At 33.3% G+C, this 22,721-nt stretch overlaps 2 protein-coding genes across 3 annotated transcripts; one reads left to right on the top strand and one right to left on the bottom strand.

The window, feature by feature from the left end:
* Positions 1–3,283: 3,283 nt before the first annotated feature.
* On the top strand, positions 3,284–8,744 carry LOC110655986 (uncharacterized). Of its 2 annotated transcripts, XM_021812484.2 has the most exons (8): positions 3,286–4,204; positions 4,415–4,491; positions 4,588–4,756; positions 6,102–6,190; positions 6,296–6,460; positions 6,568–6,645; positions 7,218–7,321; positions 8,410–8,744. In XM_021812484.2, the coding sequence occupies exons 1-8, from the start codon at positions 3,622–3,624 to the stop codon at positions 8,513–8,515; spliced, it is 1,371 nt and encodes a 456-aa protein (XP_021668176.2). In that variant the 5' UTR covers positions 3,286–3,621; the 3' UTR covers positions 8,516–8,744. The 2 variants fall into 2 exon arrangements, with proteins under 2 accessions (XP_057987545.1, XP_021668176.2); XM_058131562.1 differs by lacking the exon at positions 4,588–4,756 and having other exon boundaries at positions 3,284–4,204; positions 6,089–6,190.
* An 872-nt stretch (positions 8,745–9,616) lies between these two features.
* LOC110655987 (uncharacterized) lies at positions 9,617–16,317 on the bottom strand. The gene is made up of 6 exons (XM_021812485.2): positions 15,781–16,317; positions 15,513–15,689; positions 15,101–15,214; positions 14,492–14,680; positions 13,671–13,835; positions 9,617–10,185 (listed from the first exon to the last, which is right to left on the bottom strand). The coding sequence occupies exons 1-6, from the start codon at positions 16,072–16,074 to the stop codon at positions 9,796–9,798; spliced, it is 1,329 nt and encodes a 442-aa protein (XP_021668177.2). The 5' UTR covers positions 16,075–16,317; the 3' UTR covers positions 9,617–9,795.
* Between the last annotated feature and the right edge of the window lie 6,404 nt (positions 16,318–22,721).

Genomic DNA, 22,721 nt, shown 5'->3' with positions numbered 1-22,721 from the left:
AAAACTTGAAATCTTTGAAGAGTTCAAAGAGTTCAGAATTGAAGTAGAGAAATATATGAGAAAAGGTATTGAAGTCTTTGATCTGATTAAGGCTAAGAATACTCAAGTACTGAATTCGATGAGTTTCTAAAGAAACAATATATTGCATCTCAATTAAATCCTTCTAGAATACCATAGTTGTATGGAGGGTCTAAAAGGAGGAATCGTACTATGTTTGATATAGTACAAAATGTGATGAATTATAAGAATTACAAATAGCTTCAAATCTTCAAAGTAGATTATGATCTATATCAGTTTCTATGACATCATATAGGATATGTTGTGGTTAAACACTAGGTCTTAAGATTGCTAAGATTTGAGTTGTTAAAAGAGAAATATGATAAAGGATAAGTTTGTTGGGTATCCTAAAGAAAGTTTAGGATATTAGTTCATCTTCCTGTTTTTCAGAAGAAAAGAGTTTCTACAAGAAAATGACAAAGAAAGGAAGATAAAATTAGATAAAGAGTCATCGAACAACAAATTAAATGTATACAAATTCTTCTAGTAATGAGCTTATACCTATTAACAATGTCACCGTAACAGTGCATTGAAGTTAATTTCTATGTCTTATATTTTTGAGAGATATAGAATTCTACATGTGAATGTACACAAGTTGTTCATTCATTAAGTTATTTGAATAGTGATTCTACACCCCATTTGGTAAAGTCCCTAAACTTAGTTTAAGAGCTTTTGTTTATGATTCCTAAATTGCAAAATGAGTTGTGGTTACAAGTGTTTCAACCTTGATGTTTTGATAACAGCTTGCATGAAATTGGTGAAGGCATGAAATGCTTGAAATTATGGCTAAATCAAAATTTTAAAACTTCCACTATGTAAGTCCAACCAACATGGTTAACCATGTAAGACATACAAATAATGTTACCTTCTAGGTCAATCACTACTTTAGAATGATGAGACTTTCTAGAGTGTGCTTTTGGGTGTTGAGTCACACTCAATTTACATACCATTATTCCCAATATAGCTATCCAATTTTGTCAGTGAACCATGATATGGTTACTTGTTTTTCACTTCATAAAAGGACAAACATATTTGCACTATAACTCAGAAGTAAACAAGCAATATAGATATCACAAAAAGACACAACATTACTAATTTATCTAAACGAGATGAAATGACGGTACATAAAACTAGATAGAAAATTTGATCATTATCAATCATAGGTGCACATAAGATGAGGTATACTAAACACATGTAGTATGCAAAAATGCTAATGTGTTGGTGCCATTAGGACACTTAAAAGATCCTTAACGATGAGAAAAGATGATGAAATTCTTGCATCCTTCCCAAGTAGCTAGTAAACAAAGCACTGACTCAACTAAATTAAGTGTTAATCCCAATCTAGTTGAAGTTTGGCTATTGGACACTTCTCCACATACAATAGAAGTTTGGCTATTGGACACTTCTCCACATACAATAGACAACACTAAATATTAGACCTTGCTATGTATGGGACATAATATTAACACTTCTATTCATCAACAAATTCCCACACATGGGAATAAAAAGAGTATACAGAAACTTAAGATACTAATAGGCTAAATTTTTGTATTAACTTAAAAGATTTGGAAAACAGACTTGACTTTTCTTGTTTGGGTGTTCTCAACTTAGGAATTGCTCAATCTTCTCATCTATTTTCTTTTAACTTCGAAATCCCCATGGCAATGATGAAAGGCAAACATAAAAGTTGCCAACATAAAATAATTTTAAGAAAATAATAGAGAAAATAAGATGGATAGAAAAATTTTAAAGAGTAAATTTTGAGAGAAGATATGAAGTTTAAAGGAAAGTAGATAAAGAGATATGGATTTAAGGGGTTATGTAGCCAATGAAGGAAAGTTAACTTTAGGAAAGATAAGGCCCAAAGAAGGAAGAAGGCCTATGGGATTTAAATTTTCAGATTGTTTGATTTCTTTGGTTATAACCGGAAAAAAAAAAATCAAGTTGAAAATCAAAATTACTAAAAAAAAAAGATAATCAAACCAACCGATTGAACTGAAAAATCGAATTGATTAAGCCGAATTAGCTCGATTCAGTTTGATTTTTTGGTTCAAATAAAAAACTGCTCAACCCTAATCATATTCATGTAATAAATAATTAAACTTTCATGTATATTTAAGTATAAGAAGTTATGAGTTAAGTTTTATATTCAAATTATTTTAATTTTAAATGAAATATTTTCTTCACCAAATTATCAATATAACCATAATAAAAATCATGCAAACAAATATACATATATATAAACTTTATATTTAAAAGTATAATTCTAAAATTTCAACTTTTCAAAGATGTAAATAGAAATAAAAGAAATATTTGATAAATAATTTATAGAAATTAGATCATATTTATGATCATTGAAATATAACAAAAGTTGTTCAAAAAAAAAAAAAAAAAAAATATATATATATATATATATATATATATATATATATATATATATATATATATAATAGTTAGTACTATATTTAAAAACTTAAAAAATTTAGAAATGATATTAAAATAAATTAATAACAATGATTTTCATAAATTACAAAAAATATTTTAAATTACAAAATTTTTAAATAAATAAAATCATGGAATTATAAACTTATATAAAATTGCATTGTTCGTAATCTGGTTTTACTATTTAAACTTGTAAGCTTACATTAATTTTATTTGATTTTAATTTTACAAATGTTTCGATAATTCTAACTCAACTCGCAAACAATTATGACAGCAACGTTTACCTCTTATATTTTGTCATTTGATTATAACTATTAATATGTAATAGTTTTAGGATTTATTTGATATTATTATTAAAATTATTATTAAAAAAATTATTTTTTAAATATTTTAATTAAAAAATAATTTAAAATTAAATTTAATAAATTTTAATTATAAAAATATTAAAATAATAAAATAAAATAACATTTAAAATAATATTTTTATTTAAAATATTAATTTGAGTCTCTTTAAATTTAATATTAAATAAATACTTAACAATTAAATATACTAACGTGATACACAATAAAATTTTCATATTAAGAGAGTAAACATCATTTTTGAAATTAAATAATTAACTTAATATATTTATTGGACAGAGCGGCCTATTTATTTGATGGAATCAAAACCCAAAACTAAAAAGTAATTTATCATTTTTCTAAAAAAAATGTAATTTACCATTATAAAAATTTTAAAAATTTGTAATGTATCTCATAAAGTAGAGTAAATGATTATGTTCCCTGTGTGTAACAGAACAGTTGGTTGAAGCGTCTGTACCTAAGAAGGTTATCTATCTCCTTCTTTGATGACGAAACCCTCTTCTATTTGTATTTCTATCCTTTCCTTTCCCTCGAGGATGGATAAAGAAATAAAGAGAAAATGTCAGTTTCAGATGCCCCATTTCTACAAATACACAATAGAAAAACAATTAACTTACAAAAGAGGCTGTGAAAGAGACATCGAAGGAAATGCCGCGGCAACAACAACAACAACAACTGTACTAGCCAGCCTGTGTTTAGCCAAACAAATCCCAATATTTTTATACCATTTACTTTGATTGACACAAACGAAACTCACCCAGAAATGGAGACTTGTTCTTCTGCCAATTCTGAAGATATCTTCAGGAACTCTTCTTCTTCCTCTTCTTCGAGTTCGGGAAGTAGCGGCGGCGGCGGCAGTAGAAATAGCAACTCAAGAAGATATGGGATCAATATATCAGCATCGAATTTGATACATGCTCCATTGACGACCCTTTTGGAATACTCGGGTATTCTAAGAGGAGGAGGAAACGCCTCCTCCGCTGTTCAAGAAAGGGAGCAATTGATTCTTCCTCCTCCTTCTTCTGCTGCCACACAGTCTACCACTGGTGCTCACCACCAGGAGGTTACTATTAGGATAGTTGGTGCTGCAGATTCTAATGTTGCCTCTACTGTTGAGGCGATGCCCGCGTCATCAGATGATCAACCTGGTGGAGCTGTTGCTCCCCAAACCCCAGGCGCAGATGGGGCTTCCGCGATCGCCACAGGCCCCTCTTCCTCTTCTCATGCTCCTTCTCCGCCTCCTTCTTATCAGAGATATGATATTCAGAACTTCGCTAGGTGGATTGAGCAAATTCTTCCATTCTCTTTGCTGCTTCTACTTGTTTTCATTCGCCAACATTTACAAGGTATTTCTTCTGCTTCTTCCTTTCCTTTCCTTTCCAATTTATGAGAATCAGTCTTTTTCTTTTTCTTCCAACCTTCTTAAAAAAAAAAGTTTGGGCATCTTCGTGTAAATTTGGATAATGCAGAAATTGAGTTCTGGGTACCTAAGAAAGTGTGAATTTTGTATCCAGTGATTGTTAGCTTAAACTTTTTTGAATTTTCATTTATTCCAGGGTTTTGTGTGGCAATGTGGATTGCTGCAGTTTTGTTCAAATCAAATGATATTCTAAAGAAGCAGACAGCTCTAAAGGTGTTGATACTTGAATTCTTGTTAACTTTTTCTAACGGAATGTGTGATGTTAAATTTCTTGGAACCTGTCTGAGACTATAGTTGCTGATACTGCAGGGGGACAGAAAGAATTCTATTATTGTAACTATTACTTTAGGGTTCATGCTTCATGTGATGTCAATTTATTGGTGGTATAGAAATGATGATCTTCTATATCCATTGGTCTTACTTCCTCCGAGCACAATACCTCCTTTCTGGCATGCTTTATTTATCATCGTGGTAAATGGTGAGTGCTGGTTACGGTCTTCTGCTATATGCCAGTGAAAAGTATGTTTGCACACGTATAATTACGCCTTTGAAGATGCAGTGAATTTCTATAATGATGTTGTTTCTTGCAATGAAAACACTGATGCAAACTTGATAGCCTTTATATTCTCATCTTATATACTATTTCTTTCCTGCAATTTTTTTTTTATCTATTTATTTATTTTTTTGAACTATGGGAAAGTTAACAAAGATTCAATAATATTTTATTTTTTTACAAAAATACAATTGATCAAAATTTCTAGTTAGATTATCTATGATGAATTCATTTTTTTGCTAGCTTTTCTTTCCTTCCATGGACTATTTAAAGATTGAATGTTTAACGGATGATATTGATATGTTGGACACAAGTTTGTGAATCATATCATGATAACACCCATCAATCCTCATCAAAAATGGTCTGCTTATTAGAACTAATTTGACTCAGTCCTGAGGACTGTCATTATGATTCTTTTAATATGTAATGTGAGTTGATACATTTGTCAGGAACTTGTACTGTTAAACTTTGTTCATTGAAGCATTGAACAGTTCATTGATGTTATCTAATTGAATATAATAGGTTTTTGCATTTCCTAATGACCCCTTTTAAGAAAAAGGAAAAGGAGGAGGGGGTGGTTGTGCGGGGCGGTGGTGTGGGGGTGGGTGGACTTAAAGCTTCATTTTTGTTTATTTTCAGAATGTTCTCTTTTTCAAGAAAGTCAAGAACTGTTAGAAAATGTTTTTAGTGATTATAAAAAAAATGAAAAGTATTTAATTGGAAAGCCTCCATTTTTTTGGCAATTTTAAAGAGATATTCGGAACGCTATTTTTCAAAGGTACATTTTTAAATAGTTTTGCAAGTTCTATTTTCAATTGAGAAAACTGGACCATGTTTACTTCAGTTTTTTCATTTCCAGGAGAAAATTTTCTATTTTCAGTAGGTAAAAATGTTTCCATATTTTAATGGAAATGTGCATTAGAAAGCATTCTCAGTGAACAAACCATATGTGTCTCTTTTATTGGTAGACATATCAATATGGCCTAAACATTATCAGTAACAGTCTTCCTTTTCAGATGCTATTTTTCAAAGGTACATTTTTAAATAGTTTTGCAAGTTCTATTTTCAATTTAGAAAACTGGACCATGTTTACTTCAGTTTTTTCATTTCCAGGAGAAAATTTTCTATTTTCAGTAGGTAAAAATGTTTCCATATTTTAATGGAAATGTGCATTAGAAAGCATTCTCAGTGAACAAACCATATGTGTCTCTTTTATTGGTAGACATATCAATATGGCCTAAACATTATCAGTAACAGTCTTCCTTTTCAGATGCTATGGTGCGGCAGGTTGCAATGGCCTTCAAATGTATACTTTTGATGCATTACAAGAATAGTAGAGGGCACAATTACCGTAAGCAGGTTACTTATGCCACAAAAACAAAATTCAATGAGCATTGGTTTGCAACTTTATTCTGTTTTATTTTATGTCATTTGACAGACTATTGACAGCTTTTCTTTTTACAGGGTCAAATGCTAACCTTGGTCGAGTATTTTTTGTTATTGTACCGTTCCTTGTTGCCAGCACCTGTCTGGTATAGGTTCTTTTTAAACAAAGAGTATGGAAGCTTTTTTTCTTCATTAATTACAGGATTGTACTTAACTTTCAAGCTTACATCGGCCTTGGGAAAGGTATGTTTGTCTGCAGAAATAAAATGCTCTCTTTCATGAACATTGTTTTTTCCCATTTTCTAGAGCAAAAACCTCAAGGATCATAGTTTATTGATATCAATGTATAGGTTCAATTGTTCTTTACTGCATTGAGGGCTCTATCATGTAAAGAAATGAACCATGTTTCTTACGCCACATCCGAACAGGTGAGTTTGTCCTCTTTAATCATTATATTCTCTATCTTTCTCTCTCGCTCTCTCTCTCTCTGTGGCTGGGGCCATAAGATGACTGCACCTGAATCCTTACCTTCTTCTCCAAAGGGTGGAGAAATGTAACCTCTACATCTTGGGATGTGAAACAATTAACTTCTTTCAGGAATATTACCTCTTGATGGTGACTTGGAGTTATCCAATCCTAGTGGGTTTTGATGCCTCTTTTTTTCTTGGCATGGCTTGTAGTTACTAGTCAGTTTCAGTTCAGAACAACCTACCATTGCTGTACTCAGGTTGAATTTAATGTTTAATGTTTATGGTGGCCTCCTTGCACTCAATGAAAAGAAATATCTATCATTGATTTGCAAACATTCGCATTTAACTAGCATAGATGTGAAATGCTTTTTGGGAGTATGAAAGATGGTCACTATGCATTGCCTGGTGACCTCCAACTCCAGTTCCTCATTAGTTTGTTTTCAATTATATACCATGAATTCTGTGTGATTTTTTGTGCTTTTTCTGCATCTGATCATCTGCGTATTTTAAGTTGTTAGCAATGAATGTAGGTCAATGCTGCTGGAGATCTCTGTGCTATTTGCCAGGAGAAGATGCATGCGCCAATTTTGCTGCGTTGTAAACACATATTCTGTGAGGAATGTGTATCAGAATGGTAATTTCCTAGCCTTTAGTCTCTATATTCATGAGCACATGTGTAATGTGTGTGTGTGTGTGTGTGTGTGTGTGTGTGTGTGTGTGTGTGTGTGTACTTCTGAAGTTGTGAATGCAGGAGCTAGTTTCCAAAAAGACCTGAACTTAGTAAGAATTATAAAGGAAAAAAAATAAATAAATAAAAAGTGGATGAAGAATAAGAAGAAGAAAAACCTTTTCTCCTAAACAAAGCCATGGGAACTGTTTCAAAGCCTTGCTAAACTCTTTTAGCTTCTAATATTCTAGTTCTAATCAATAAGTAAAATGGGGATTAGAGCATTACTCCTCCTTTCTCCTTAGGCTCATCAAGGAAGACTTGCTCTAGTTCTTCATTTTCTTCTGCTTACACAATAGGAACTTAGGGGCGTTCCTATTAGAGAAGAGGATTATTACAGTCTGCTTGGCATTACAGACTAATTGAATCACCTAGATAACTGCCTTATGCTTATAGTACTCTAAGAAAGGATTTATACCTACCTTACCTCTGCTTTTAGTGCTTACGCTCATATTTGTATATGTATGCTTAACACACATGCATGCAAGTCATTTTCTATTTGATGTTTTGACTAATAAATTCAAGAAGAGCCCCATATTAATGCCCAAAGTTAAGATTTATGAAACATTAGTTAATATTTGGAATTGTGGAACCTTTGACACATTGCAAAATCTGAAATCTGAGGCTCAGATAATCACATTTTATGACAAATTATTCATGTACCTGATCATGTGAACTACTGTGTTTAGTTTTAGAAGACTGAATGTTCAGCACCAAATGATGGTTAGAACAAGGGGAGGAATAAGGGTAATCCCCATTGTATAAACCGCAATCACCATTTGTTTTGAATGATCAGCATTATGAGTTTGTCACAGAGCTACTAGTTCATTGGATTGTGCTTCCTGGACTTCTTGAACTCATGTTCTTGTTTGCTGCCTTCTCTCTGTTGGGTTCTAAAATCTTTGAATTTGCTTTAATGTGTTGCTTTACAACCAATTTTTTAAGGAGAATTGCCATTTTTACTTTGCTTTATGCATGATATTTTGCCTTTTCAGGTTTGAGCGAGAAAGGACATGTCCATTGTGCAGGGCATTGGTCAAACCTGCAGATATCAGGTCATACAGTGATGGTTCAACTAGTTTGTTTTTCCAGTTATTCTAAGATCTGCTGCTTGCTGAAAACCCAGGACCATTTCTACTTGCAAAACAAATGTCACTTTTGCTTTTCCATTTCATATCTTCTCTCCATCAAGTATAGTTTATATTTGTATCCAGGTGGAATCATATGCCTATTTACTGTAATTTGTAATCCATTGATGATATAGCCCCTTTCTTCCCATTTCATATGTTCACATTATTAATAATTAACCGCATGAAATTCTTGTTCTATATATATATATATATATATAAACAGAAGATATTTGCCCGAATATCAACAGCTTTTTCCCTTTTACTATAAATAATTAACCATATGTTCTCTTGTTCTATATCTCTTCACCTTCACCTTGCACCTTTATCAACTGGACTACCCTTTAGAGATGAGAATTTAACACGCACAAGTCCTTTAAAGCCCCGAGGTCAGAAGTTGACGATCTTCTAAATCATTTTCCTGATCCTAAAGAGGCCGCCATTCTAAGAAAGAAAAAAAAAATTCCATTTTTCCTAATCCTAAAGCATTTAAAAAAAAAAGTTATGAAAGCATAGCAAATGTGTGAAGGCAAGAAAATCCAACTTATAAATAATGATATTATAACCGAGCTTATATAACTGAGCATCTCCCCGGTTGAGCCTCATCAGGAGGTGATAATGCGTGGTGGTTTTGTGATGTCTTGCAAAATACGACCTACTTCTGTTTTAGCTTAACAGGCCTTTCACAGGGGCCCTCAACGAACAAATTTGCGTTCACCTGGTGTTAGATTCTGACCTGGTGGGAAATACTGCCCCCCGGTGGTAATAGCGACACTGTAAATCAGAAAGTGGATTCAATGCGCCCTTGTGAGTAGCCTCCAGCTCTGCATTTTAGGGCTCATAATGTTGCTGAATTGCATCATCCACTTGGATCTCATCAGGCAAAGGGAAGGTGCGCACCCTTGCCACAACTTTGTTATCATGATGAACAACAGGTAGCACAGCCACAGGCAGCCCATCCGAAGATGGAATTCTTAGGCCGGTGACACCTGGCAGAGATTTGGGTAATCTACATGGAGGAAGTAAATGTGCTGCATAAATCCTTGAGATAATTAAGCTAAAAAAATTCAGAAGATGATTAAAAAAATTATGGTTTTAACATAAAAACATGCGTAAAGTACATTATAGGGAATTTACATCAGTAACAGCCCAGCGAAGACTGAAAATGAATTACAGAAAGGAATATCAAGGACAATAACACAGTTACAATTTCAAACTTGTCAATAAGTAACATAAAACATGTAGTGCTACTATTCAAACAGAAGGGCTTGTGTGCTTTTTTGTATCCACGGCAGTAGCATTTGAACTTGGCGGGGTGACACTTTGAGTATTCTCCAAAAGCCCTGGTGGTGGCACGGGGCGGGGAGCAATGTCCCGACTTGTTCGAAGGCTAGAATCAAGGAGAACCTCAGTAGGTAGTGAAGGCTGTAGAGACAAGGGTACGGAGTGAGTATTGGACACTACCTTGATGGGATAAACTTCAGTTACTTCCTCAGTGCCCTCATCCAGGTATACAACATCTTGCATGGTAAGCTGGTGGTATTCAACAACCTCCCTTAGGAAGCGATTCTCACGAGCATAGATTGAGTTCTCATGTGCTAATCGAGCCTTCTCTGATAAGAGTGTTTCAAGTTGAAGCCGAATCTAGAATAGAAAAATGACATCACAATACAAACTGTTTTAATACAAAGAAAATAACTCTCTAATCATTAATTCCATTCATTAGATGAAACAATTTTCTCCCCTTACAATTCACAGAACTCGTTAGCAAAAAAAAAAAAATAATAAATAATCACCCAAAAACTATTGATTTGTGTTCTACTCTTTAGGCAATTTGCGTAACAAGAAAGGAGGTACCTCCAGTAAGAGAGCATAACATCTCATTTAAACTCCGAAGGGTCACACATCCCTCGCATAGTCTTTTACTCCATTCAAACAACACCAATGACAACTAAGTCTCAATCCCAAACTATAGATCCCTTTTCACCATTTAGCTCTGTAATACTCCATTCGAACAGATTGCTAAATTAGACACAGGTAGCTTAAACAATAGAACAGCCAATAAAGGTTGCTCACAGAATCAGAAATTTATTTGGTCCAGAATTGGAATTAGAGCCTGCTTATGACAGAAAATTGTAGCAGGCTTCAAAACCATATATGCCACCTTGATGACACATCTATCAGATGAGTAGGTAAGAGATCCAATTTGAAAATCTAAGGTTAAACTCATTAAACCCATGCCAAAAAAGAAGGTATTTTGAACCAATACCCGTAGTTGTTAGTTTTTGTAGCTAAAGAAAATTATGTTTGCTTCCTATTTAATATTTTTCAAGAATTTTCTTTATCATGATTACAAATCCTAATAGATTAAGAGGTAGTCAAAGTTTCTAAAAAATACATTTGAAACCAAATTATTTTCTCAATCTGTGATTATGTAATATTATGATTATCAGAGGTATACAAGCATATGGTGATTTTGCTCTCTCTCTCTTTCTATCCCCTCCTCACACACATTCACCCATCCCCTCTCATTCTTCTCTGACTCTTATCTTCTTCTTTCTTATTCTTCTCTCAATAATTGTTGTTACAGTGTATTGGGTTATGAAGCTCCCATTAGTTTGCATTATTCTTTCTGATTGCAGCTGTGCAGTGCAAGGCACAAAGGATGAAGTACTTTTTAGCCCTAGCCCCAAGGTCAGCTCATTCACCTAGGTGCACATGAGGCAACTAGGTGTCCATCTCATGTTGGAGCCTTAGGCACAAAAATGAGTGCCTGCTGTCCAAGCAAATAGATGTGTTATATTTAAACTCTTATCTTCATGGTGTGTTGCACCATATCTGATTGTTTCCTAGCACTGTTTTAAAGCTACAAATACAGCACCTAAAGTTCACCAAATAATAACTACAGTATTGTAGTTTTCATCCTTCACTCCATGATGATTCATCCCTTAGAAACATCAAGCTAGGAATAAGACAGTTTTCATGCTTTTGATCCCTGGTGGTAAAGTCCTGATCAATGAAACCTTCTTCTTCTGTGATTTACATGATTAGGCGGGTATGTTTTTGTGAGTACAAGCATACAACCGTTAGGGCAAAGTACAAAAAAATACCATATAATTTGGCCCATTTTCAAGTAAGTTCAATTTTCAAGTAAGTTCATGTTGTTTGGATTTTGACAAAGGAGTACCCTGTGGTAACATACGTTAACAAATGATGTCCAAAACTCCTAACGTCGTCCTACCCTATAAACATCGCCCGACCCTATAAACATCGCATTAATTATCAATTTAAAAATTAATTTTTCAATTAGTATGTGGTACCCATATTAAAGGGATTTTTTTTAAAAAAAAAAAGGCGGTAAAATCAGATTATCAACAGCCTCAACAACAAGGGGCAAACCTAGGAACCTGAACCACAACCAAGAACAAGACCCATAAATCAGACAAACCAAAAGGTACAGAAACACAATAATGTACAAAGTCCGAACTCATCAACAAATCCAACCCCAACCCATCTCAAGGATCAAAACTTCTCTCCAACAAATCATGAAAAATTAAAAGCACTTTGACCACAATAGCCAGCACAGTATTGAACCTCAAATATCTAATAAAATTGGGATTTCCCACAACAAGGGTCAAAATGACCAAAAACCCATTAAGGGTAAAGCTCCTGAAGACTTTTAAAGCTAGAACCAAAGGAAAGAACTGGGCTATCACGTATTTTCCATTCTAGATTCCATCAAAAAATGGGTAAAAGTAGCAAATTATAGAGATTATTTGGTCTCCAGTGTCTGTTGAGTTAACATCGTTGGATTTGGCCATACTGATTCTGGTGGGCCTTAATGGCAAAGAAAAAGAATTCGTATTTCCACTTCCTTCCTTAATCACTCTCCCCATCTCTTCAATTCTTTCTCCTTCAATTTTTCCTCTTTATCTCCCCCAATCATTTTCTCCTATTTTCCTCTCTCTTTTTTAGTCCCCCTTTCCTCTCCAAAGAAAATTGGAACTGCTAAAGCTAATAATAGCACTAGCAATCTAGTTCTACTTTATTCCTTTCCTTGGAATTCTGAAGATGGAATTGGTGATAGAAAAATGCGATCTGAAGATAATAGAGTAAATTAATGAGTAGTAATAAAATTGACAGTAAAACAGTACAAAATCCGTGCTTGGGAAAGCAATATTTCAAATTTCAATATGGTATTATGATTTGGAATATGAATTCTAAATATTTTTGTCATCAAATTAACTCACTATTTGTCCATTTATATATGTGATATGTGCTAAAGAAGAATATATTTCACATGGCCCAAACAAATGCCTACATAATCATTCAATATTTCATTGAAATATTTCATCTTTCAATGTATTTTGCTTTTGTGTGTGCACGCGCGCGCGCATGTGCATGATTTTGAGAATTTATACCAAATCCTATAATTTGATTCAACTCTTCATTTGTAAAATTAGAATTTGATTCCCAATTTATCCTATTTTCTACTTTAGCCATAAAAATGCAAATCTTCTTAATCCTAACATAATACTAACACACACTTGTATTAACCCAAGCAAGGCCTTCGTTCTCCAATTATTAGAGCTTCGCCAACCTTCTATCTATGATAAGGCCTCATCTCTAGCATACTGTTTTTTCAGTTTTCTGAAAGCATACTGTTTTTTCAGTTTTCTGAAAGTAGAATTTAGAAGCAATCATATCTCACACACAGTTCTAGCATCTTGACATATCAACAACTCATTTAGAAGCTTGGTGGAGTCTATTGCAATCTTGTAATAGTTATATGCAAAACTAAGTTTATCTTTCTATGTTCAGATCAATAGATAAATTTAGGTAATACCAAGCCCTCTTAACATCTACCCAAGTGTCATATTCCTGGTTTATATTCTTCACTTTAATTCTTCAATGAACATCTGTTAGTTTACCAACAAGAACATCATCATTTAGATCATCACAAATTATATAAAAATGGAAAATGGGAAAAACACAAAAATTTTAGTTATTCAATGAACATTTGTTGGTTTTCCAACCAGAACAACATTAGAAAATCCTAAAATTATTTTTAAAAAATGGAAAATGAGAGAAAAATAAAGAATTTGGAGTGAATGAAGTGAAATGCATACCAAATCATCATCTTCTGGATTGTCCCCTCTTTCACGATTCTCTCGAAGGATTTTATTTTCCTCCTCCAGCTGAGCACATCGCTCCTTAGCAAAAGCCAAATCAGCTTTAACAGTTTTTAACTCTCGGAGAAGAAGCTTTGCCTTGGCAGCCATAGCCATTGCAACCTGTTACACAAACCAACAGCAGATCATACCTCTCACAATGAAAACAAATCAAACTTAGGATGCATATGCTCTCCCCCAAGTAATTCTACATGTCTCACATAAGGCCCTTATATAGCTTCCTACTAGGTTTCTACCTTCAAGTTTCTGTTGCTACTATTAATGAACATTCTGGACTGTAAAAGGTACCATCCAGGAGTGTAAGGCGTGTTTGGTTTGAAATTGGAAACAGTTTCCTTGTCAACATATCTATATACAGCCCTGTCATACTCACAAGTAGCACAAAGCCACAAACATAGCAAAGATTCCCAGAATATCACAAGACCTTATGTTAGAAATAATAGGATAGTGATACAATGAGAGAAGCATTGGAAAACAATACAAATTGAATCATCAGAGCGGTTAGTTAGATTATAGATCTAAAATGTTCTTCTCAATGGCCATGCAGAAACCTCTAGGAAGCAGGATTGAACTAGTAAACATCTACCACATGATATAAATTAGACATTCTCTGCCTTAGAATTAAATAAATGTTATTTTGTAATATGTAGTAGTCAAGCCAATCTGGCAGTTTCCAAGCCAAACTGCACAAGTTTAGGACAACCCACACATGCAATAAATTTCCACTATATGAACCAGTGACACAGCTGCCACCTTACGTCGCGAGATGCTTTTAGTTGAAGTTCTTGGTCAGTTTGATTTTGGGTTTGTATTTGTGGTTGTTGCCATGTGCTACCACGACTATTTGCCTGATTCTGTGTACCAGCACCACCAGGCTTTTTTCTGATGTGCTTACGAGTTTCTTGGATAATGTCTGCAGTCCGATTCTCCACCTTAGTAAGACCCTCCTGAAAAAGTAAAGCACGATTATGTGTTTCAACTTTCAACAACAACCAAAACTTAATCTCAAACTATTGCAAACTGTAGGGTTAGATAATCACCCAAAACTGTCAATATGCAATTATGACCTGAATTGCAGAATAGCCGATTATATCCTTTTTTATTATAAATTGCAATTATGTCCAAATAGCTGCTGAGGTTTGGCTATAATGGCAATCCATTATAAAAGATTGGACAACAACTGGCTATTTCAATTGTTCAGGCCATGATTACGTTTGCATAATGTGATTAGCCCAAAACTATAAGTTTACTACCCGAGAATGATGGCTAAATGATGATTTTTGTGTGGAAGAGCAAGTGCACAAACACACAAAGATCACCAAAGAAATCCCATTTATTTTGAATCCAAAGCGTCTACAGAGGCTCACCTCAACAGCATTACCAACGTAATTTAAGGAAGATGAGATCGCATTTAGTCCCTTCTGTAATGTAGGACTTTCTGTTTTTCTCTGACTGTCATGATAGGGGTACGGATTCTGGTACTGCAAACAACACATATTCACAACTCATGATTCAGCAAAATATGAAAGCGTTTGACGAGTATAAGACAAAGGCATGGAGTGCAAGTGAAACAAGGCATTAGAAATGTAAATTTGAAGAAAAAGATGAGGACCACGCAGTTAATAAGCAAGTTCAGTATGCTAAAGATTGAAGCTTTTTTTCTATACATGCTAAAGAATAAAGCTTGGAGCCTCATAAAGGTTAAATCCTTGGTATTAGAAACCTCCCACTTTTTTTATTCAACAAGGCAAGTGCTGTAATACTAGATTGAATTCTGACCTTGGGTTTAGTTGAAGCGTGAGGAACATGTTGGGGGGCTCGCCTAGGTGAATCCACTTGTTGAGGAGCATTATCATCTTCGAGAATGGATTTAGCTTTCCTAGCAAGATTACCCCAAAATCCTTGTTTGGATTCATTTAAATTTCGCATTGAAATGTACTCATGGGGCTTCGAATCCTACATTGACCCAGAAAGGAAAAAAATAATTATTATTATTATTATTAATGGGTTATAATCAGAAGTTCGATCAGTGAGCTGAAACGTTTACCTTGGAAGAAGAAAAAGAAGCGGTGCTGGTGCTGGTGCTGGTGCTGGTGACGTTTGAGGCAGGAAAAGAAGAAGAAGAAGAAAAGGAGGAAGAAAGAGGGGGCTGTTTGAAGCCGTATGCGGAGGAGAGAGAAGAATCCCGATGGGCGGCGGAAGATGCTCTTATGGCTTTAGCGGCAAGGGAAGTTGAAGAATAAGAAGAGTTGGTGGTGTCATCGTCTTCCACTTCCTCGTCATAGGAAGTGGAGATTGAAGGCTTTGTAGTAGCAGTATGTTGCTTCCTTCTATAAGCCATTTGTAAGAAATAGGGAGAGATAAAAATCAGAAGGAATTAGCAGAAGAAGAAGAAGAAGAAGAAGAAGAAGAAGAAGAAGAAGATGTGATCCAAAACCCCAAAATCAGAAGCAAAGCAAAGACGCCATGGCATCTACCAGATACAACACTACAGTTTTACCACAAAATACGGAGTTGTATGAAAATGGTCTACAGATCTCGTATCCTGTTCTTGCCAATTGCGTCTCATGGCGTCTGCGCCTCCGTTTTGTTTCCTCAAAATTGGTTTGGACTAATATCAATTCGCCCCCTTAACTTTTAATCAAGTTCAATTAAGTCAATGGTTTAAAAGAAATGTTCAATCAAGTCATTTTATCTAGGGAAATTAAGTCAATTTTAAACTTTTTATTGAAAGTTTTTTTGACATTAACTTGTTAAAATTAATTTACAACTTATGATTTAACCTCAAATCAATCCTTATTTTAATAAAATATTTTTTATTTTTAATAATAAAATATTAATTTCATACCTTAAATATTAAAATTATTTATTTTCATGTATTTAAATAAAATTATTTATTTTCATGTATTTAAATAAAATTATTTATTTTCATATTTTAAGCGTTAAAATTATTATTATTTGTAACAACTTAAATTTTTAAAAAATAAAATATAATTTTTAATATAATTTTATTATTATTTTATTATATTATTGTAATTTAAATATGCATATTAAATAAAGTATTTTATTAGATGTATACAGGTTGAATAAATTGTTGATTTAATCATTATTATGTTATTGAAATATTTTGTGTGGGTTAGTATTTTGAGTGTGTTAGTATTTTAATTTGATTTTAGAAAAGAATGGTTATTATTATTATTATCATTATTATTATTATTACAAAAGAATTGAACATAATTGAGGAGATTTTTGGACTTACTTGAAAAGCCTTGGGAGGTATAGGGATTTAAAAATAATTTTTACTTAAAAGGAAAAGAATTTCAAAACCCAGTAGCCCTGACCCCCCTCCCCTGACGCACCGCTGTTCTGACTATGCCACTAGTCCCATTCGGAGTGCCTCGGCTTTGTGAGGATTTTTTGACCAACCTTGCTGCCAACAGTCATTGGAAACGCGAGACTCAAGGAGAGAGAGAAATAGGTGAACCACTGCTTTTCAAGGCCGATTTCGGCCAACCAATGTTCGAAACAAATGATCAAACATTAGGATCGTGATCTACATTTCATAAGATTCGATTTGATGTCAACCACGCCTTGATTGAGAATCGGACGGAGTAGATGCTTATCAACTGACATAAACTAAATCGGCAAATATCTTACGATCAGAAGGTGTTTTAACGAATAATTTACAATTCTGTTATCAACAGTCTTTGGCATTTTAGAAGTGTATTCAAATTTGGCGATAACTCATTGATGTTCAGGACTAAGTTTTTAGCCTGATTCACACACTTGGTAGATCATCTTAGAACACACAATCAAATTTACCGTTAACGCCAGCATTTTGAAATGTTTCAAATGTATTTTAGGTGTCAAAATCAGTGTCAATAAGCCTAAACTCAAACTTTGTATTTTATCTATGTGCTAAATTAGCTGATTAATTCATAAAATATTCTTGACATGTTGAAATTAATTAAAAAATAAATTTTGTAGACTTCAAGGATGATGGGAAGGATTCCTAAGAATATTTTTATAATTTTTGGAGCAATGAAAATAAAAAAAAGCTTTTGGACTATTGTGAAGTTTAGGAACTTAAGATAAATCAGATATATGGACTTAGATTAGATTTCTTATAGGTTTTAGATGGGTATTGTGATTATTGTTGTGGGTCTGAAGCTAATTGTTGAGTTTTCTTAAAGGAGATTAGGTATAGTTATAAAAGAGACTCTAAATTTTGGCAAAATCCTAGGATCAAATTTTGCTTCTATAGTTTAAATTAATTATCTTAGTTTAGTCAATTGATAGAGACCAATGTGTCTGTATGGGTGATCAGAGCCGGCCACCTTCTCCTTTTCAATCGAACCAATTGTAGTCTAATCATCAACTTTGTGAACTGAATATTGATTGTTTTTATAATTTATATATTTTTTATATTTTTTGCACACTCATACATTTTATAAATATATTTACATAATTAGTTACATAAATAGGAATATTCATTTTTGCTACATAATTAATTCTTGTTAATTATTTATGTTTGTCATCCTGATGATAATTTGGAGCTATACACACACACACATGGATATGGATGGGTAGACGTGGCTTGAGTTAATCTTGATGGGACTCAATCCTTATAGATATAGAAAGTTGAGGTAGGCATGACTTTGAGTTGATCTTGCTAGCCCTGCACATAGATTTAAGTGAAAGTCCAACTTGAATTGAGTTCGCTAATACGATTTGGATTAAGAGAGCTATTATAGAGATAAACTCCCATACAATATTCAAGGATTTCTTCAAATCCATTAAGCGAAACTAGCCATTTAAGGCCCAAAGCACTTAAACCTTACGAAACTAATAATAAAAACATGCAATTCCCACATACATCATAAAACCCTAATCCTAAAATACATAAATTCTTAAAACTCATCTTAAAAATAACTTTTCATAAAATTAAAGTTATAAAAACCTAATTTCTCATCAACTTTCTTAGATCTCCTATTAGATCAAGAAAAAAAGAATGTTATCTCTTTTCTTAGAGCTTGAAGGTGAGAGAATCAAAGCTCCAAAGCTTGAATCTACTCTCTCAAACTTCTAAATGAAAGAATTTACCTCTTGATCTTCAAAGAGCCAAGGAAATATCTTCAAAGAGCTCTTTGTATACTCCAACAGGAGATAGAGAGAAAAAGAGAAAACCTAAGTGTTTTGGCAAAAAAAAAAAGGCCTTAATCCCTTTTATACCCATAACAGTCAAGGGACTTTCAGCTTTCGAAAGCCATGCTTTCAACTATTGGAGTCCATTCTATCTAAATAGGCATTTGAACTATAAAAAGGACTTCGACTGCTGAAAGTCCATCATTCGACTGCAGAAGTTCCTTCTGCCCAAAACAAAAACTTAAAAACTTTTAGGGATAAAAAGCTGTAAAACTTTTTCATTTTTAAATACATTTTGAACATCTCAAATACACATATACACATACATAAACATATTTTTACATTTTACCACCACTCCTTATTAGTGAAGTTTCAATTTTTTTTTTTACCAGAATATTCCTTTAAGGACAAATATTTCAACCTCAGAAAATGGCGAGTATTACAGGACTACTAGAAGCTTTGGTCTTCGGGTTTTAGACTTAAGTCTAGGGAAGTTTGACGATCGAATATGTAACCTTTGAAGGTCGAAGTTATCTTTATAGGGAATTAAAAGTTACATCTTTCTTTTAAATGTTTTCTCTATAATATCTCTTACTCAAGATAGTTGGAAATTGCACTTGGAAGATGGCATATTTTGTTAAGCATTGACAAATTAGAGGTTTAATAGAAGTAACAAATATCAATTATAAAAGAATTTTAGTAAATAAAAGTTGTTATTTTTAATTAGAGAAAAAGAGATGTTTGGCTACCGAATATCCTTTGATAGAGAAATATGAAAAGGGAAAGGTAGCTAATATTTTCTACCAACCCTCTTCCATTCTAAAACATTCCCTTTCTCCCCTTTCTCCCCCTTTTCTTTCCATTCTTCCCTTTTCTCCATGTTCCCTTAATTCTCTCTCTCAACACTAACTAAACTAAACTTTAAGGGCTTAGAGGAGTTAGTTAGTGTCACACCTTACCCCTCTGTAAGGCATAACATGATCTCGTAGAATACTTAATGAACTACCGAACTTCACCTACTGATAACTCATTAAGTATCCTACAAGAGATTTTAAAACAATTTTCTTACATTTTGGAAGTGGTGAGCATTTTGGTAGGAATTAAAAACCATTTACTCAAAGTTTAAATACTAATACAAATTTTTGTCCATTTTAATTTTATCGTAAATTTTATAAAAATTTTGACAGAGTTCCATTTATATTTAGAGAAAATAGTTCTTCAAATACCTGGAAAAAAAAAAAAACACTTCCAATAATTTTCTCAACTCCCAACCTTCAATTAATCTCAAATCAACTCAATTCAATTCACTTTAAAATAATTCCACAATCCAAATCAAAATTTATCATCTCAAAATATTTAATAACTTCATTCACAAGACATAAAGTATGAAATTCACAAGTACAAATATTAATTTACATAAAGAAATCCAAAAATAATATTATTACAATTTATTTTACAACTGCTCAACTTTACATTAATACATAAAGCGTTATAATATTTACATCAAAATTAATTACAAGGGTATAAAATAATACCCGTACAAAAGATCAGTGTGGTCTTCAGTTCAATAGCAGCTCACTCTGCTGCTTTTTCCTTGCTCTTATCTGCAACAGCAAAATAAGCTATCGCTGAGTATAAAAATACTCAGTGGTGCACAATAAAAATTTAAAATACAATACATAAATCATTCATGATGAAACACAATTTAAATATTTCTCAATCACATTTCACAAATTATCAAAGCTTATAATAACACAATTTAGTCAAATAATTTAATAAACGCAGTGTTGCCAAAATCATACACAACTTAAGCCATGACACAAAATTTCCGATCAATGCCGTGTTGTACACCACGACAAAGCAATCTACAACCCCATTAATCGAAATCAATGAGGGAGGTGGCTAGCTAGCTAATGAGTACTCATCCGATCTCAACCTCAACTGGCAAGTCAGAGAGGGAGGAAAATAAACGATCTTAACCCCATAAATGGAGGAGGAATAATGTGATACTGTCATGCTAAGTGTGAACACAAAATCAATTCAAAATAATTTATTTAAATAATTTATGAGAAATTTGATCAATTTTTAAAGTCATATTTGCGATTATAAAATGGCAACACAGTACATAATTAATCACAGAAATCAAATTTTTGAGAATAAAATATTTAAACAAGAATTATTGTGCACAGACCTGACGTGAGTCGCCTCTAGGCCTTGACTCAGTCTCTCAGAGTTTCCAAGCCTTTTTCAGCTGAAACACACAGTTTCACAGTGTTTCAGTACCATAACTTAGCATAAATCCAAAAATAAATTTAACTTCACTTTTACCTAGCTTGAATGTACTAAGTTCGACGTTCTCGAAGTTTTTGTGTTTCGGGTTACTATTCACTACACTATTCAAGTCAAATTGTTGACTTTTTAAGGCTTAATAGGTATGGGAACTCCAATTTCACCCACATACTACATTTTGATCATTAAATTTGTTGGTTTTGGTCATTTTCTCAAAGCTTAAGTCCTTTAGGCAAAATTACCAAATTTTCAGTTTTGGTGTCTCTAGTTACACTGTTCCATTGGTCATTCTACTATTAGAATTTGGCAAACCTTTCTTCATAGAAAATGTTACCTATTGTCTTAAGTTTATTCTCCTTTTTGAATCACCCCAATTGGAGTTTTGTAGCTCAAGTTATGGCCATTTGAACCATGGCTGCCTGATTGGACACAACCCAGATTTTCTGGGCAATTTTGGTGCTGGCAGTTTTGGGTCACCAACTTGGGGTGGCCAAATGGCTTAGTTGCTGGCAGAATTTGGACTTGTGTTCTTCATGAAAGTTTTAGGTCTATATCTCATCTAACCTCTGGTAAAATTTCACGTCATTTTGACCTGCCTAGCTCGAGTTATGACCACATGAACAAACATTGTTCATTTAGTAAGTTTGTACAGGGCAGCCTGTAATTTTTCAACTTTGGTCAATTTGTTCACTAGGTTTTGGTCACTTTTTGGGCATGCTTCCTAAATGAAAATTGTGTCATTTAGTGTCTATTTTCATTCCTAATTGGTCCCATACCAATTGGACTTGTAAAATTTCATTTTTGGTCCTTCAAAGTTGACTTGGTCATGCTGCCAACAGCATGACCACACTCCCTCCGAATTTAACTTTAATTCCAACCATTCCAACACAACTCATTTGGTCAAAAATGACCATTTTTCACTTCAAATTAGGTCAAAGACATCATTTACTCATTTCTCACATTTTTTGTCCATAAACCCTAAGTCTCAAACCCTAACCACACTAATTCATTACATTTAATCACATTTAAGCATTTCAATCTTACTACCACTTTCATACAAGCTTACTAACAAATTTAATTCACTCAAAACACATCATATTCTCATACATCCATGGCTGGCTGAAATTCCCTTTGGTCCTCTACAAATATTTTCTTTTGATTTTAATTAAATTTCTAGGTTACTCAAACCACAAATATAACCAATAAACTAAAATTTTCAATTTAGATTGCTTTCCTCAACTTTGATATCCAATCTTCAATTTTTCCTCCTCTTTTCTTCTTTTTTTCTTGTTAAATTTCTTTCTCAAGGGAAGGGAATAAGATTTTATGGAGTGATTATGGAAAAAGTTGGGATTTGGTAAGGGTTTCAAAGCTTGAAGACAAGCTTTAATGGAGGTTTAACTATGGTGAGGGAGAGAGAGATGGGAGCCGGTAACAAGGAAAAAAAAAATGACCAAAATAATTTTTTTTTCTTTTTATTTCTTTTATGTAATTTGTCTTATGGAAGATAAAAAAAAATCTAATTAATTAAATATATTAATTATTACTTTTATG

This window comes from Hevea brasiliensis, chromosome 12 (assembly GCF_030052815.1).
Source record: "Hevea brasiliensis isolate MT/VB/25A 57/8 chromosome 12, ASM3005281v1, whole genome shotgun sequence".
NCBI lineage: Eukaryota > Viridiplantae > Streptophyta > Magnoliopsida > Malpighiales > Euphorbiaceae > Hevea > Hevea brasiliensis.
The sequence above is the reverse complement of the archived record's forward strand: the minus strand, read 5'-3'. Positions and strand labels throughout refer to the sequence as shown.